The 14112-nt window shown below is 44.2% G+C and overlaps 1 protein-coding gene across 1 annotated transcript in view; it reads right to left on the bottom strand.

Moving 5' to 3' along the window:
* Positions 1–14112, bottom strand: part of LOXL2 (lysyl oxidase like 2) — a 96798-nt gene that overhangs the window by 238 nt on the left and 82448 nt on the right. Inside the window, exons 9-13 of the mRNA XM_030552048.1 lie at positions 9544–9709; positions 8658–8901; positions 4160–4275; positions 2700–2836; positions 390–501 (exon numbers count right to left, since the gene is read on the bottom strand). Of these exons, the coding sequence (XP_030407908.1) occupies positions 390–501; positions 2700–2836; positions 4160–4275; positions 8658–8901; positions 9544–9709 (775 nt within the window). The remainder of the gene's footprint in view (positions 1–389; positions 502–2699; positions 2837–4159; positions 4276–8657; positions 8902–9543; positions 9710–14112) is intronic.

Genomic DNA, 14112 nt, shown 5'->3' with positions numbered 1-14112 from the left:
AGTTCTGAACTTGGATCAAGGGCAGTTGCCTACCTTTGGGCTATTTAATCCTATTAAAATTTGACAAGCATATAGCTCAGCTTCTATTAATACGCTCCTGAAAGAGGGAGGGGAAGAGTAAACCTGACACTTGGATGTACACCTCACCCAACGCTTTAAGAACATTGTCCCACAATTTCCTTCTGAGATAGTCCAATGTCATCTTTTGTACCTGTGTGGAAATAGGAACCGCTGGTAAGTGACCTGCCTCATATGGCACAGCAAGTTAGTGGCTGAAGCAGAACCCAGAATTTGACTCCCAGCTGCTGGCTCTAACCTGTAGCTCACACTGTATGCCATAGCAATAACTATTTTTTGAACTGCTCAGCTTCTAACGTGCTTCTGCTCACCTATATGGCAGTTGTACATCCAGATGCGCTGTCCGTCATACCGGCTCTTGCACTTCATCACATTGTTCGAATAATCCGATTCTGCAACTTCATAGTTTGGGTTAATGACAATCTGGGAAAGGGTAAAGAAACAACATCATAGAGCCATTGAAAGATGTTCAGTGAAATGTAAATGGCAAAGAAGATGGTCTCTCTCTTTTGTTTGTACAGCACCAGGGTGGACAAAAATCAGTGATTTTTAAAAAAAACAACTGAATTGATGAGTTATAATGTATCTTAATTAAAACTATCATCATGGAATAGGGATTATAAATTCTAATTTGATAGTACGAGACAATATATTCCCGTAATGTTTAAGAAAAGTTTTGTAAATGAGTTCCAATAATTCATGGATTGGGACCCAATCTTATGGGGTTCCACAGGCTTGTGTCTTGATTATTTAGGTTAATCTTTCTATCTAACCACCCAATGGGACTCAGTGCTCAGTCCAGAAGATACCAGAGATGCTTAGTTTTGCAGTTCTCAAACTGTGGATTTGTCTCTAGAGATAACATGCTTGTTAACAGTAAAATGATTTAAAATAAATAATTAATACACCGGTACCCTGATACAACGCTGTCCTTGGGAGCCAAAAAATCTTACCACATTATATTGAACGTGCTTTGATCCCATCCCCCCTCCTGGAGCACTGCTTTACTGCGTTGTATCCAAATTCGTGTTATATTGGGATAGAGGTGAGAAATAACAGACTTCAACCCTATTGTCCTTCTGCAAATTTGTGTACACAGAGTCAATCCCTTACCTCTCTAAAAGTTCAATGAATAGAAGATTATTGGGGGTGGAATAGATGTGGACAGGGAGTAGAAGTCTGGAGATAAATGTGAGACACGAGGGACATATGCTTGTTTTGTTAATGTTATATGTTTGCTGTTGAAGAAAAAAATCCAGAATACTTACTGTTGTTTTAGTTAAGTAAAACAATTTAAAATGTCTGTCTGGTGATGTTCTCCTCCTAATACAGCATGGCAAGAAAATTGTCCAAATACTAATGATTAACCTATTGAATTGGAGATATTTCTGAATTCATGGTGAGGTGAATTATCTGCTTCAATTACCTTTGGTAAAAGAAGCAACAAACATTCATTTTCTGATATAGCTGTCAAACTAAATCACTGTTTAAAAATGTATAGTGTATACCTTCTAAAAATGAAACCTACATCTGTCACTAAGAAAATGTATTAAGGTTAGAACAACCAACAAGAATGCACTTTTATGTAGAAAACCATGATTAAATATTCTTCCTGACTAGTGACTTAAATCAAATCCACCCTGTACAGCACCTGGCACAGTGGGGTCCTGGTATGTGACTGGAAAAAAATGCATGCTTTTGAAAATATTTGTATTACTGAAGAACCTTGGAGCCCCAAACTACTTTTCAGTTTATTTTCTGACCAGCAGTATTAGTAAAAACCTTTAAAATTCTTTGTTTCATTGTGTCTAAGGAAATCTCTTGTGATGTAGCAGTTTCATGTGGAAGATGATTTTTCACATTTGATTGCATGCTGGTCGCACCCAAAGAGCTACATGCTTCTCACTCCCAGCTGAAGACACTGGACCTGCCTCAAAGCTTACAGGCAAAGGGGAGAGTTATTTGTATTTAATAGGACAGCTGTCAAGACAAAACCTTCTCTCTGCTCTCACATACATGTAAGGTTTTACATTTTTCACCCTTTCCACTGTTTGAATTTCAGTCCACTTGGGCAATTAAAGTAGCATTGGTGGCTTCCCATGCTGTAATGTTAGAGCTGAAAACAGTGCATGAGAATGATCAGAATTCTTTTCACTCATTTAAAAAAAAAAAAAAAAGTCAATGCTGGTTATATGCAGGTTTGTAAAACACTTAATCACCTAAATCTTTGTCCAAAAAGTACTTGACAGCATTTCTGAAGGAAGGCTGGAACAATTGTATAGTATTCAAAATATGGCACAGATCACAGATTAAGGTTGGAAGAGACCTTAAGAGGTCATCAGCCAGAGCTTTGTCAAACTGGGCCTTAAAAACCTTTAAGGAAGGAGATTCCACCACTTCCCTAGGTAACCCATTCAAGTGCTTCACCACTCTCCTAGTGAAATAGTTTTTTCTAATATCCAACCTAGACCTCTTTTCATGATCTGTCTATTGCGACTGGCCATGCTACCTTGAGCTTATTTTTAAAATCACTTAACATTGATAGGTATGTAACCAATTTATTGCTAGATACCAGTAAACAAGTGGCCACCTCCATTGCCCACATCCCAGTCCCCACGTACCTGGAAGAGGTAATCTCCTGGTGCGATATCAGTAATGTCGATCCATTGGCAGTCAATATCATGACGATAGACATCCCAGCATCCCACTGTGATTCCTTGTTCCCCAAAATTAGCACATTCATATTGTTTCTCCACATCTACAGAGGAAAGAGGTATGGACACATAGTGCATGTCAGAACAATCCCAGCTGGTTTGGTGGGTATTCTGCTAACCTCACTATGGGCTGGTTTACAATATGGGGGAAAATTGATCTTAGATATGCAACTTCAGCTACGTGAATAACGTAGCTGAAGTCGAAGTATCTAAGATCGAATTACTCACCGTCCTCATGGCGCGGGATCGATGTCCACGGCTCCCCCTGTTGATTCCGCAACTCCGTTCGGGTTGGTGGAGTTACGGAATTGATATAAGCGCGTTCAGGGATCAATATATCGTGTCTAGATGAGACGCGATATATCAATACCTGAGTAATCAATTGCTACCCGCTGATATGGCGGGTAGTGAAGACATACCCTATAAGGCAGGCAGTTCCTCTGTGAACAGAAGAGTGGCTGCACAGTGCTCCCAAGGTGAATATTGTCTCTTACGATAGTGCATCCATCCTAGAGCAGTGTATGAACTGTACATGAGTATCATAGAATCATAGATTATTAGGGTTGGAAGGGACCTCAGGAGATCATCTAGTCCAACCCCCTGCTTAAAGCAGGGCCAATCCCCAAATGACCGCCTCAAGGATTGAACTCTCAACCCAACTCTATGGCTAGGAAGCTCCCTGAAATGCAGCCACTTCTGGGGTGGAATGCAGCAGTATTTGAAACAGCAGGGTGCAATGCTACATGACAGGAAGTAAAGAATTCTGTGTCCTTTTGAAATTAGAGGGAGGAGTTCCGGGAAAACAGAATGTAAATACATGAGTTGGAATTTATCCAGGACAGCAGATTAGCACTTCTCATGTAGAAAGTGCCAGGGGGTCTTTTAACTCCCTCAAGAGACTTTAGGTCTTATCCAAAATGTTGTAGCTGTAACATTCCCCAGGCTATGAAGTCTACAGGGGTGGGTACAGGTAGCAGGGGATGGGGACAAGTCTATATAATTCACATGTTTTTCCTACCCGATCACCCAGATCAGTGGCTTGGAAGTACTTGTGTCATTGGAGTCAGAAAAGTAAGGCCAGATTTTCCGAACAGCCCTGCATCTAATGAGTTAAGTACTTTTGAAGCTTGTCATTCTTAATGTAATAGCACTAGGAACCTTCTGCAAGCACCAATAGATTTCAACTCTTTCCATGGTTTAAAGACTAGGAATCATTGGCTTCCTTAGCCTTAAGAACAATCACAGCTTTTGGATGACCAAGTTTGCGATCCTCCCTGTTAAGGGACATGGCTGTGTCTTTGGATCCTGAGAACACCAATACATCCCCTGCACAAACTTCCCACACTACGTGGATATAGCGAGGGTACCTGATTCACATTCAGTGTCTTCCAAACAGAAACTGGCTTTGTGTCCTTCGGCCACCTTGGTACCATTGAGGTTCAGCAGATCATAGTGTGTGAAAACCTCCATACTGTGATAATGTCTGAGACACACAAAGAAATGTAGTCTTTAATTAGGATAGCTGTTAACTTACTGCCATCTTAAAAGCATAGCATAATCCCTAGAGAGGACGGATGGTCCAGTGGTTAGGGCGTTAACCTAGGACTTGGGACATCTGGGTTTAATTCCCTGCTCTGCCACAGACATCTTGTAGGACCTTGAGCAAGTCACTTAGGCTGTGTAATTCAGCTTCCCTGTAAAACAGGGATGAATGCTGCCATACCTCACAAGGGTGTTGTGAATATAAATGCATTAAAGAGGGAGAGACCAGAGTAATGGGGGCCATAAACGTATCTCAGAAAGACAGAAACCTTAGTTCAGAGGGTACAGAACATTAATTTATTGGCCGGAAATGAACAGCATAATGGGGTAAAGTTAGTTTTGAGCTCATTTCACTCTGCCTCAAACAGGAAAGCTAGGTTCATACACAGTCCATTTCATTATTTTAACCAGGCACTAACAGAATCAGCTTGGCCCTGTCTGCGCTGCTGTCAGACAGATTCCAGCTCTACATGTCATCGTAGTCAGGATGGTTCAACCAGTGAGGATAGTTTGTTCGTGTTAGGGAACACTGTTATGCATCAAACCAGTGATTCAACCAAGTTGCTTAACTTTAAGTATGTACTTAAGTCCAACTGAAGTCAGTAAGACTTGTGCATAAGTGCTTTGCTGAATACGGATAGACTTAAGTACATGCTTAAAGTTAAGCATGGGCTTTTCTCAGTCAGGGTTTAGTTACACTGATGTAACTGAGATCAGAATTTGTCCCCCTCTCCTTAGAACCAGTGGTAGAGATGTGGCTCGAACATGGTTGTTGCTAGCACAGTTACCACATAAGGCTCTCAGATACCATGGTGATAAGCACTTGAACAAAACAGGCCCCAAATCCTGCCATCTGATCCCTGCGAGCAGATCAGTGCCAAGCCCCACCGATTTCAGGAGTACTTGGGATGTGCCCAAGAGTCTGATTGCAGCATTGGGCCGATTGCACAGAGCCTAATTCAAAACATGTTGCTGAAGAGTTTTTAAAAAGTGGTTCGACTTTAACGGAAAGCAGAACTAGCCTTCTGGCTGTAAAAATAAATCCAGGCTTCTCAGTAAATGGTGCTACCTGATATTGTCTGTCAGATATTTGCAACACCAAGCTATGCATGTATTTATTTAACTGAAATGTGGTTACAGAAGCAACAAAGGGCATTTTTCTCCTATAGGAAAAGAGGATTTTTCTTCACCCCGCCCCTTCCAAAATTGCCATCACTGAAATCGCTGCCAGATGTTCTTAAGTTTCCCTTCACCTGGACATTAAGTGGCTTTTCCCCATTTTTGTCCTGCTTCTGTTTCAAAAGCCTGCTGAACAGAGGCTTACAGTACCGGACTAAAACGGCTGAAAAGAAAAAAAAGCATTCCGTGGTGGCCAAGCTACTGATTTTGAAGTAGTCTATTTTGGCTGCCTCTGCTGCAAAAAAATTTAGAACCTGTGGTCTGACTCAGTTCCTAAAATGTCTGCATCCTTCCAACTGGTGTTTATATTAGTGTTTACAGACTGGAAGGGTGCAAGAGGAATATAGTTCATATTCCTCCATGTAAACAGAATCCAATTTCAAGCACACAGATGGCCTGCGGCCTCTTCCTGAGCCTCTCCTCACTTCCAAAAGACACAGACCCTTGTCCCTTTTGAACAGCTGCTCTCATTGCTTGGGTTCTGTTGGGCCATAGTATTGTACTAGTCTCTCTGTAAGAGGGACTCTCAATATAGCCACGTTGCGAAAGGGCCAGCTACTGAAGGCTCAGAGAGGAACAGAGCAGGCAACCAGTATATAGGACCACAAAGGATCTGGAAGCTGGTGGAGTGGGTCAGCGGGATAGAACAGTCCCTTTGGAAGGTATTGTGCTGCCTAAGCCTCTCTGCTGATCCCTCCCTATAAATGCTCCCTTGTGGTTTGGCAGACAGTAGAAACCTGTCCCTCAGGAGGGTGCTGAAAGCTGCAGCAAAAGGGATGCAGGTTTCTTCCCTCTATTGGTAAATCTCAAGCTGGTTTCCCTTTCGATCTGCCATGCAGGATCTGTTTATTTTCAGCTTGGTTTGTGCAGTTGTGGAACTGGCCCTGCCCCCTTCAACCTAGCTGGAGCATGGTGGAGATGTCCTGACTCTAATGAAAGTCTGCCCAGAAGATGGAGCTTGGTTCATTAAAAGCACGTTGGCTGACTGAGGGTGTCAAATGGGAAGGAGATACAGGAGGAAGGGCTCCAGCTCGTCACAGGGAAGAGGAAATGGGAGCTGAGGCTTCTGGGAGCCTGACTGAGGAGATATCAGCAATTATCTTCAAAGAGTCATGGAAGATGAGTGAGATTCCAGAGGACCGGAAAAGGGCAGAGTGCCAAGCTATAAAAAAGGTAATAAGGACAGCCTGAGGAATTACAGGCTAGTCAGCTTAACTTCTGTACCCAGAAAGATAATGGAGCAAATGATCAAGCAAGCAATTTGTAAACACCTAGATGATAAGAAGGTGATACATAAAACAGTCAGCATGGATTTGTCAAGAACAAATTGTGTCAAACCAACCCAATAGCTTTCCCTGACAAGGTAACAAGCCTTGTGGATGGGAGCAGGAGAAAAGCATTAGATGTGATGTATCTTGATTTTAGTAAGGCTTTTGATACTGTCTGGCATGACCTTCTCATAAACAAACTAGGGAAATGCAACCAAGATGGAGCTACTATAAGGTGGGTGAGCAACTAGTTGGAAAACCATTCCCAGAGAATAATCATCGGTGGTTCACAGTCAAGCTGGGAAGGGCATAATGAGTGGGATCCTGCAGGGATCAGTCCAAGCTCCAGTTTGGTTCGTTATCTGTGGACGATACCAAGCTGGGAAGTGTTTCAAGTGCTTTGTAGGATAAGATTAAGATTAAAATTCAAAATGATCTGGACAAACTGGAGAAATGGTCTGAAATAAACAGGATGAAATTCAATAAGGAAAAATGCAAAAGTCCTCCACTTAGGAAGGAAAATCAATTGCAAACATATACAATAGGAAATTATTGCCTAGGAAGGAGTACTACATAAAGGGATCTGGGAGTCATAGTGGATCACAAGTTAAGTATGAGTCAACAGTGTGACACTTGCAACCAAAAAAAAACAACACGAACATCATTCTGGGATATATTTGCAGAAGTGTTGTAAGCAAGACACAAGTAGTAATTCTTCCACTCTACTCTGGGCTGATATGGCCTCAACTGGAGTAGTGTGTCCAGTTCTGGTTGCCACATTTCAGGAAGGATGTGGACAAATTGGAGAAAGTCCAGAGAAGAGCTACAAAAATGATTAAAAGACTAGAAAACATGACCTTTGAAGGAAGATTGAAAAAATTTGTTTAGTCTGGAGAAGGGAAGACTGAGGGGGGACATAACAGTTTTCAAGTATATAAAAAGTTATTACAAGGGGAGGGGAGGGAAATGGTTCTAGTTAACCTCCAAGGATAGGATAAGAAGCAATGGGCTTAAATTGCAGCAAGGGAGGTTTAGGTTGGACATGAGGAAAATCGTCCTTTCAGAGTGGTTAAGCACTGGAATAAATTGCCTAGGGAGGTTGTGGAATCTCCCTCATTAGAGATTTTTAAGAGCAGGTTAGACAAGCACCTGTCAGGGATGGTCTAGATAATATTTAGTCCTGCCATGAGTGCAGAAGACTGGACTAGACGACCTCTCGAGGTTTCTTCCATTCCTACGATTCTTGGCACCTGTCCTTTAGCTTAGGGCAATCAGGTGGAGAGCTCGTTTAAGGGTTATGGAGCCATCAGTGTTTCTGTATCTCCAACCCCTTTGCATCGTCCATGGGGAGGTAAGGAATTTTACCCAGGAACATCTCAGGGTAGGCTACTTCTGGTGTCCCTTCAGTGAATTCTATGATTTCTCAGTAAAGCAAGCCCCAAGATTCCAATCAATTTTGCTACCTGGCTTCATCAGTGATTTTATACTGTATTAAACTGTGTATGCGCATTTTCTATTTGTTGGAATCATAGCTGCTCAAGTGTCTCATATAGGCCATATACTCTTAAGGAGATTCTCCTTTACTCCTGTGCTCCAGGCCTGTGCTTTTGAAGCAGAAGGATCTGAGTTCTATCCCAGCTGTCTCCATGAAGCCTGAGTGGCTGTGGCGTGTAACACAACAATAACAGTGCAAACATCTAGAAGAGGCCATTTAGTGCTATTTGGGCTAGTGGCTTTAAGATATGGATGGACTCATGTCCATGAGGAAATGGCCCCCCTAATTACTTTCATGACCAATAGGGGGCAGCAGAGTGGACTGGGTCTTTGCTGCTTGCATTTTGATTAGTAACAAATGCAGAGGAACCTAAGCACTCACCTGTGACAGTCGTGCCAAATCCAGGCGTGGCGGCCGTTCTTGGGGCGGAAGTCAGCCTGCCCGTTGTTGTGGATCTGGGAGGAGAAGCGCAGGAGCCGCCTGTAGCCAGTGGAAATGGATGTGTTGGCAGCCGAGGTGGCCAGACAGTTCTCCTCAAGTGCACACTGCAGCAAGAACATCGGGCGGTCCTCCAAGTAGGAGGTTTGCTCCACAATTTCAGCACTGAGCACCAGATCTGGGGCAGCTGACAGTGGGGAAAGGAAAGTGTCTTTAGACCTACCCACACCAAAGCGATGGTTTGCCACTCTAGTCATATCCCAATTGCAGCCATTGCCATAGCTGCCCCACTAGGCACTCCTAGCGGGGGCAGGACAAAGCCACAATCTGTGCTGTTTGAAACCAAGGTTTTCAATATAAACTGCAATACACCAGGCAGCTGGCTCAGGCTTGAGAAAGTGCAGAGATGTGGCTGGTGAGAAGGTCAGTGCAGGAAGCAGTGGCAAATACCTGAGTCTGGAGGAGGAGAGGCAGGGCATGTGGGAAACCAGAGGCTGTTCCAAATATAAGGTGGAAAGCCAAAGGTTGGAGAAGATGGAGAAGGGGTACGAGAGGAAGAAAGAAGAAAATCCATGAACTGAATGCCAAATAAAAAGCTACGTTCCTACCTCTGCTTTTTGGACATTTAACTCTATTATTCGGACAGACAGTCAGTTGATCCTAACATTTGCCAATGTGTTAAAATAGAAAGATGGCCCAATGAGTGGTATGAGCCTCCCTGTTTCCTCCCAGCATCCCAAGAGAAGCCCTTTGGAAGGGAAATCTCCATGATCAGTATCACTTTTCTAGGTGTCCCGAGTACTGGAAGAAGAAAATCTAAGCAACTCACTTTCTGAGCAGGAAACTCCCGCAGCAAAGCGGCCACCGCCTCTGGGGCACGACACCTGGGCGCCATCATGCCGGCAGTGCGCCAGGGACATCTCTGTCCCAGAACACTTCACGCCACTCATAATAACATCATTGGCACTGACGTCTCCGTGCCAGTACCAAGTTTCCTAGGGAGAAAGAGAGAAATGGGTCATTTGATTCCAATGGCAGGTGCGCGGCTGCTCCTCTTAGGAAGAATGTCCAAGCACAGGTCACTGCCGAAAAGATAGACCCCACCGGTGTATTTTGATATGCAAATTAGATCCAAATCCCGTAACTCCCACTGGAGTGAGGGGCAGGTGTGTATGAGGCAGACTATAGCATGGGAGACAGCATCAGAGTTTTTTGTCAATGCATGCACATTTCCATCAGTATTTGGAATGAGTGCTCCCCTCAAAGCAAATTATTTAGAGGCCATCAGGCTAGGAAATACTTATTCTGAAGGGAGATAGAGAGCTCTCATAACTCCCCACATTTATCATTTTGGAGCATATTCATTCACGTCATAAACCAGGTAAGCCAGTGATTAATGATCTGCAGCACCATAGGGGAGACCCAGGTTTGAATCCTGGGTCAAGATTTCCAAAAGGGACCAGTGATTTTGGCTGCCAAACTTGAACCACCTTAAAGGGGCCTGATTTTCAGAGGGTGGGTGCTCAACACAGTATAAAAACATAGCTTCTCCCCCCCCCCCGCTGCCCCTTTAAGAGCTCCCAAGCTTGGCAGCCAGAATCACCAGTCACATTTGAAAACCTTAGCCCCAGCCTTCGAAGACTGAGCCGACACCACTACTCTTGGGAACAAACTCTGTAACTAAGTGGTTAGTGTTCTGGACTACATTGTGGGAAGGCCTTGCTTCTGTGCTAATTCAGCCATGGGCCACCTGACATATAGAGATCTCCTGGAGCTGGGCTAACATTTGCACAAACTGAGTTTTGCAATTCATCAGCCTTTCTGCACAAAAAATTAGCCTGGAGCCACTTCCAGTTTAATGAGCTGGACTGGAATTCCTTTTTCATAGGGGTAGCAGGCTCCCTGACCTGATGAGCCACAGTTGTGCAGGGAGGCAGGAAGCAAGAAAAACATAAGTTACTGTACATGAAGTGAAAGGAGAATCTGTGCCCATTTAGCAAGAGGAAAACTTTTTTTTAAAGCCCCCCCCCCATTTTAAAAAGGAGGAAATAGTAGCAAAGTAGATCTAACAATATTCACAGACATTCTGGTTTCACAGCTTTATCTGTAAATGTATTATCACGTTCATTCCTACATTAGGAGGCTTGCTAGGGCTTTTCAACCTGGTCAGAGATTGGGATCTTCATTAACCAGTTATCAGCAAGTTGCCCTTACAAGGGTACATGATCTCATTGTTTGACTTGCTGCTGGGATTTTGTATTGTCCTAAGTCAGTTGAACTCTGGAGAAAGTGTATATATTTGTACACAAAGTATGCAGTCAGCCCTCATAACATGGGTGTTGTACCACACCATCCTTAGCTAACTCTCTTGGGCTTTAATCCATGCAATTTAAATAGAGCAAAGTTGTAGCAGTCTATATAAAATGAGCTGGAATTGTTGCTAATAGAGATTTTAAAAAATGGTGCATCCTCCTTTTGTGGATGTACTGGAGCCGCTGGGGTATCTGAGACAATCAAATGTCTGTCTTATGAGAGAATACTAAGCACTTTGCATCTGCAAAAAGCACTCTATGGCCTTTTAACTAGTTAAATCTTCACAACTAGCCTGGGAGGTATTTTCTGCACTGTATAGATAGGGAAACAGAGGCACAATTTAACTGAGGTTAAATGACTCGCCAAAGGCCACACGACAGTTACAGAGAATAGAAATCAGAGGCTCTAAGGCAGGAGATGACATTTCCTTCCCACAGCTGGGAGTAGAACCCAGGAGTCTGACTCAGAGTCCTATGTGCTGAGCATGGGTCACAGTTAAATGTGGTTAAAGCACATCTCTCCTTGTTTTTTGATATGTTTAAATTCCACTTTGCTGTAGTCCAACTCTACATCCATGTCTCCACCCAGCCTGACCCATCCAGTTTATGAATTCATCCCTTCGATCAGTTGGGATGGGCAGATACACTGTGCCACGTTAGAATGGGTGCCCAGCAAATAAATCATGTCTGCCTTGCAACATCTGTGCATCAGGGAGGGACAGCAGAATGCTCCAGCATGAGACCAGAATGCTGTTGCATGACTAATACCAGAGATAGAGAATTAACAGCCAGGCTGGCCTGGTGGGAGGCAGAGATGCTGTCAGCTGGAAAATGGGATTTGGACCCTGGCGAGGCCAGGATTTGGAAAACCCAGAAGATAACAACAGGAGGGAATGTTTAGAAGCAAAAGTTCTCCTGTCAGAAACAAACTCGTTAAATGCCTCCGACATTATTTTAGAGCCAGATCCTCAAGTCCTCAACTCCCCAAGGGTAGAACATGGTTCAGTAACATTGTCTGAAAGGGTGGCATGCTGTACCCAGAAATTGTGAAGTACTGTCTGCTGAGAACTAGACAAGGAGGGGAGCATCTCTGTTGGTTAGAGCTGGAGTCTAGGACCCAGGATTCCTGAGCTGTGATTATCAAAGCAGTTCACAGGATTTAAAATTAATGGAAGATTTGTCATTAAATCCCCTGAACGGCTCTGAAGATCTCATCCCTCCACCTATTCCCAGCTCTGCCTCTGTGTAACTATGGGCAAGCCACTTAGCTTTTCTGTGCTCAGCTTATCTAAAACCTATATTGTTATATTTAACCTCACAGGGCCGTTATGGGACTTAGTGGTTTAAGAGGCAGGATGGTCTAACACCTATAGCCCTCATTTGGATCTCAAAGGATCTAGATTCAGTTTCTGGCTCTGCCACCAACTTCTTGTTTGACCTTGAGCAAGTCACAATCTCCCTCTGTCTTAGTGCCTCACCTGTAAAATGCAGATAACATTCTCTCTTCCCTGCTTTGATCTGTCTTTCCTACTAAAATTGTAAGGTCTTCAGGGTCAGGGACTGTCTCTTACTATGGGTATGGACAGCACTGTGGGGCCCTGATCTTGCTACTGTAATACCGTTTGGGGAGTGCTTGAAGATCTGCAGATAAAGAGGGCACTGAGCATAGCGGATTAATTGTATCCCCATGAACCCAACATTAATTGTAAATATATAATTCAGAAGAACGCAATGCAAAACCCCTATTAGGTCTCATCCAGACTGTTTCCCTCGTGGACCCATGCAGGATTATTCCCCACTGAGCATTGCCCTCACTAGTAGTCCCAAGACTTGTTCCTCCTGGCTAAGAACCCAACATTGGCTGCAGCTGCAAGGGGTGAAGTAAAAAAAACCCACTTTATGCCCATCTACGTGAAAGCGTAAAGCTGGGAATGCGTTTCAGGTAGAGAAGGAACGGTCTGTACCATTGCTGCTGTTGCAACACAGTGTCTTGTTAACCTTGTTAGCAATGCCCTGTGCGCACACAGCTAACCCCTGTTCCCCACAGTATTGCTTTATGTTCATGGATATAATGCACCCTGGTCCCACATAAGAGTCTTTTCTATTCTAAATACCCGTGGCCCCTGCTAAAGGAAAATATCTTGTTTCACGCTGGCCTATTGGTGCCGCATCAATAGAGCTGGGCGACTGGGAAGGACAGTGTTAGATGGTTGCAGCTGTCCTGGGCTCTTGTATGCTAGCTTGGCAGCTGCACAGGAAACTAAACTAAAAGAACCAAAGCAGTGACTTGTGAAGGTGGATTGCTAAGCTAGCTGTGAATTTAAAGTGGTGGGAGAGAAATGACACCAATACCCTCCACCCCCATCCCTGAAGAATTAGGCCCTTCTGACCAGTGCTAGGACATGAGGGAGGGAGGATCCCCATCAACCTGAAGGCCTACAATGCGGTCTACAATGGCAGGAAATCATTGCCTGGAGGCATCATGGCTCAGCCGCCAGTTTAGAGCATGACGAGAACCAGAAGATCCCAAAGGCCATGAGGTTAGTGGCATCTCTGCCAGACCACTCACCCCAAAGGTAGGCTGGTGGAACTACTTTGGCAGCCTCAACATACCAAAGGAGGAGAACAGCAACTCAGCCTTCCCCTGAAAGCACAAAGGGGCAGGCTGGCTGGCTGGAGAAATGGGATGGGAGAGGATAGTTGGCCTGTCAAGTGGATTCTTGAAGACACCAGGGAAGAAGTGGCTGCATGGGCAAGCCCCTGAAGGAGGAACTGGATCCTCAGGGAGTGCAGTAATGCCTCCCAGTCCTGTAGAACTGCTGCCAGGTAAGGGGAGGCTGGGGAAAAAGCTTCTTTGCAGGCTCTTTGGCTACATTAACATAGGAGCATTGTGCAGCTTTGGCCGGCTCCCTCAAAAGCTTTGCATAGGAATTACAATGTTTGGATTGCCAGGGGCCAGGAGCCGCTCTATGCCAGGAGGTGAGTGGTCTGGGCCTCCTGCTTAGATGACAGTTGTTTAATCTCAGTGGTCTTCCAAGGACCTATACGCTCCATCTCTGGCCCTGTTCGTTGCTCTACAATGTGAT

The sequence above is a fragment of the Gopherus evgoodei genome, chromosome 2 (genome assembly GCF_007399415.2).
Source record: "Gopherus evgoodei ecotype Sinaloan lineage chromosome 2, rGopEvg1_v1.p, whole genome shotgun sequence".
Taxonomy (NCBI): domain Eukaryota; kingdom Metazoa; phylum Chordata; order Testudines; family Testudinidae; genus Gopherus; species Gopherus evgoodei.
This window is presented reverse-complemented; position numbering and strand designations above follow the sequence as displayed.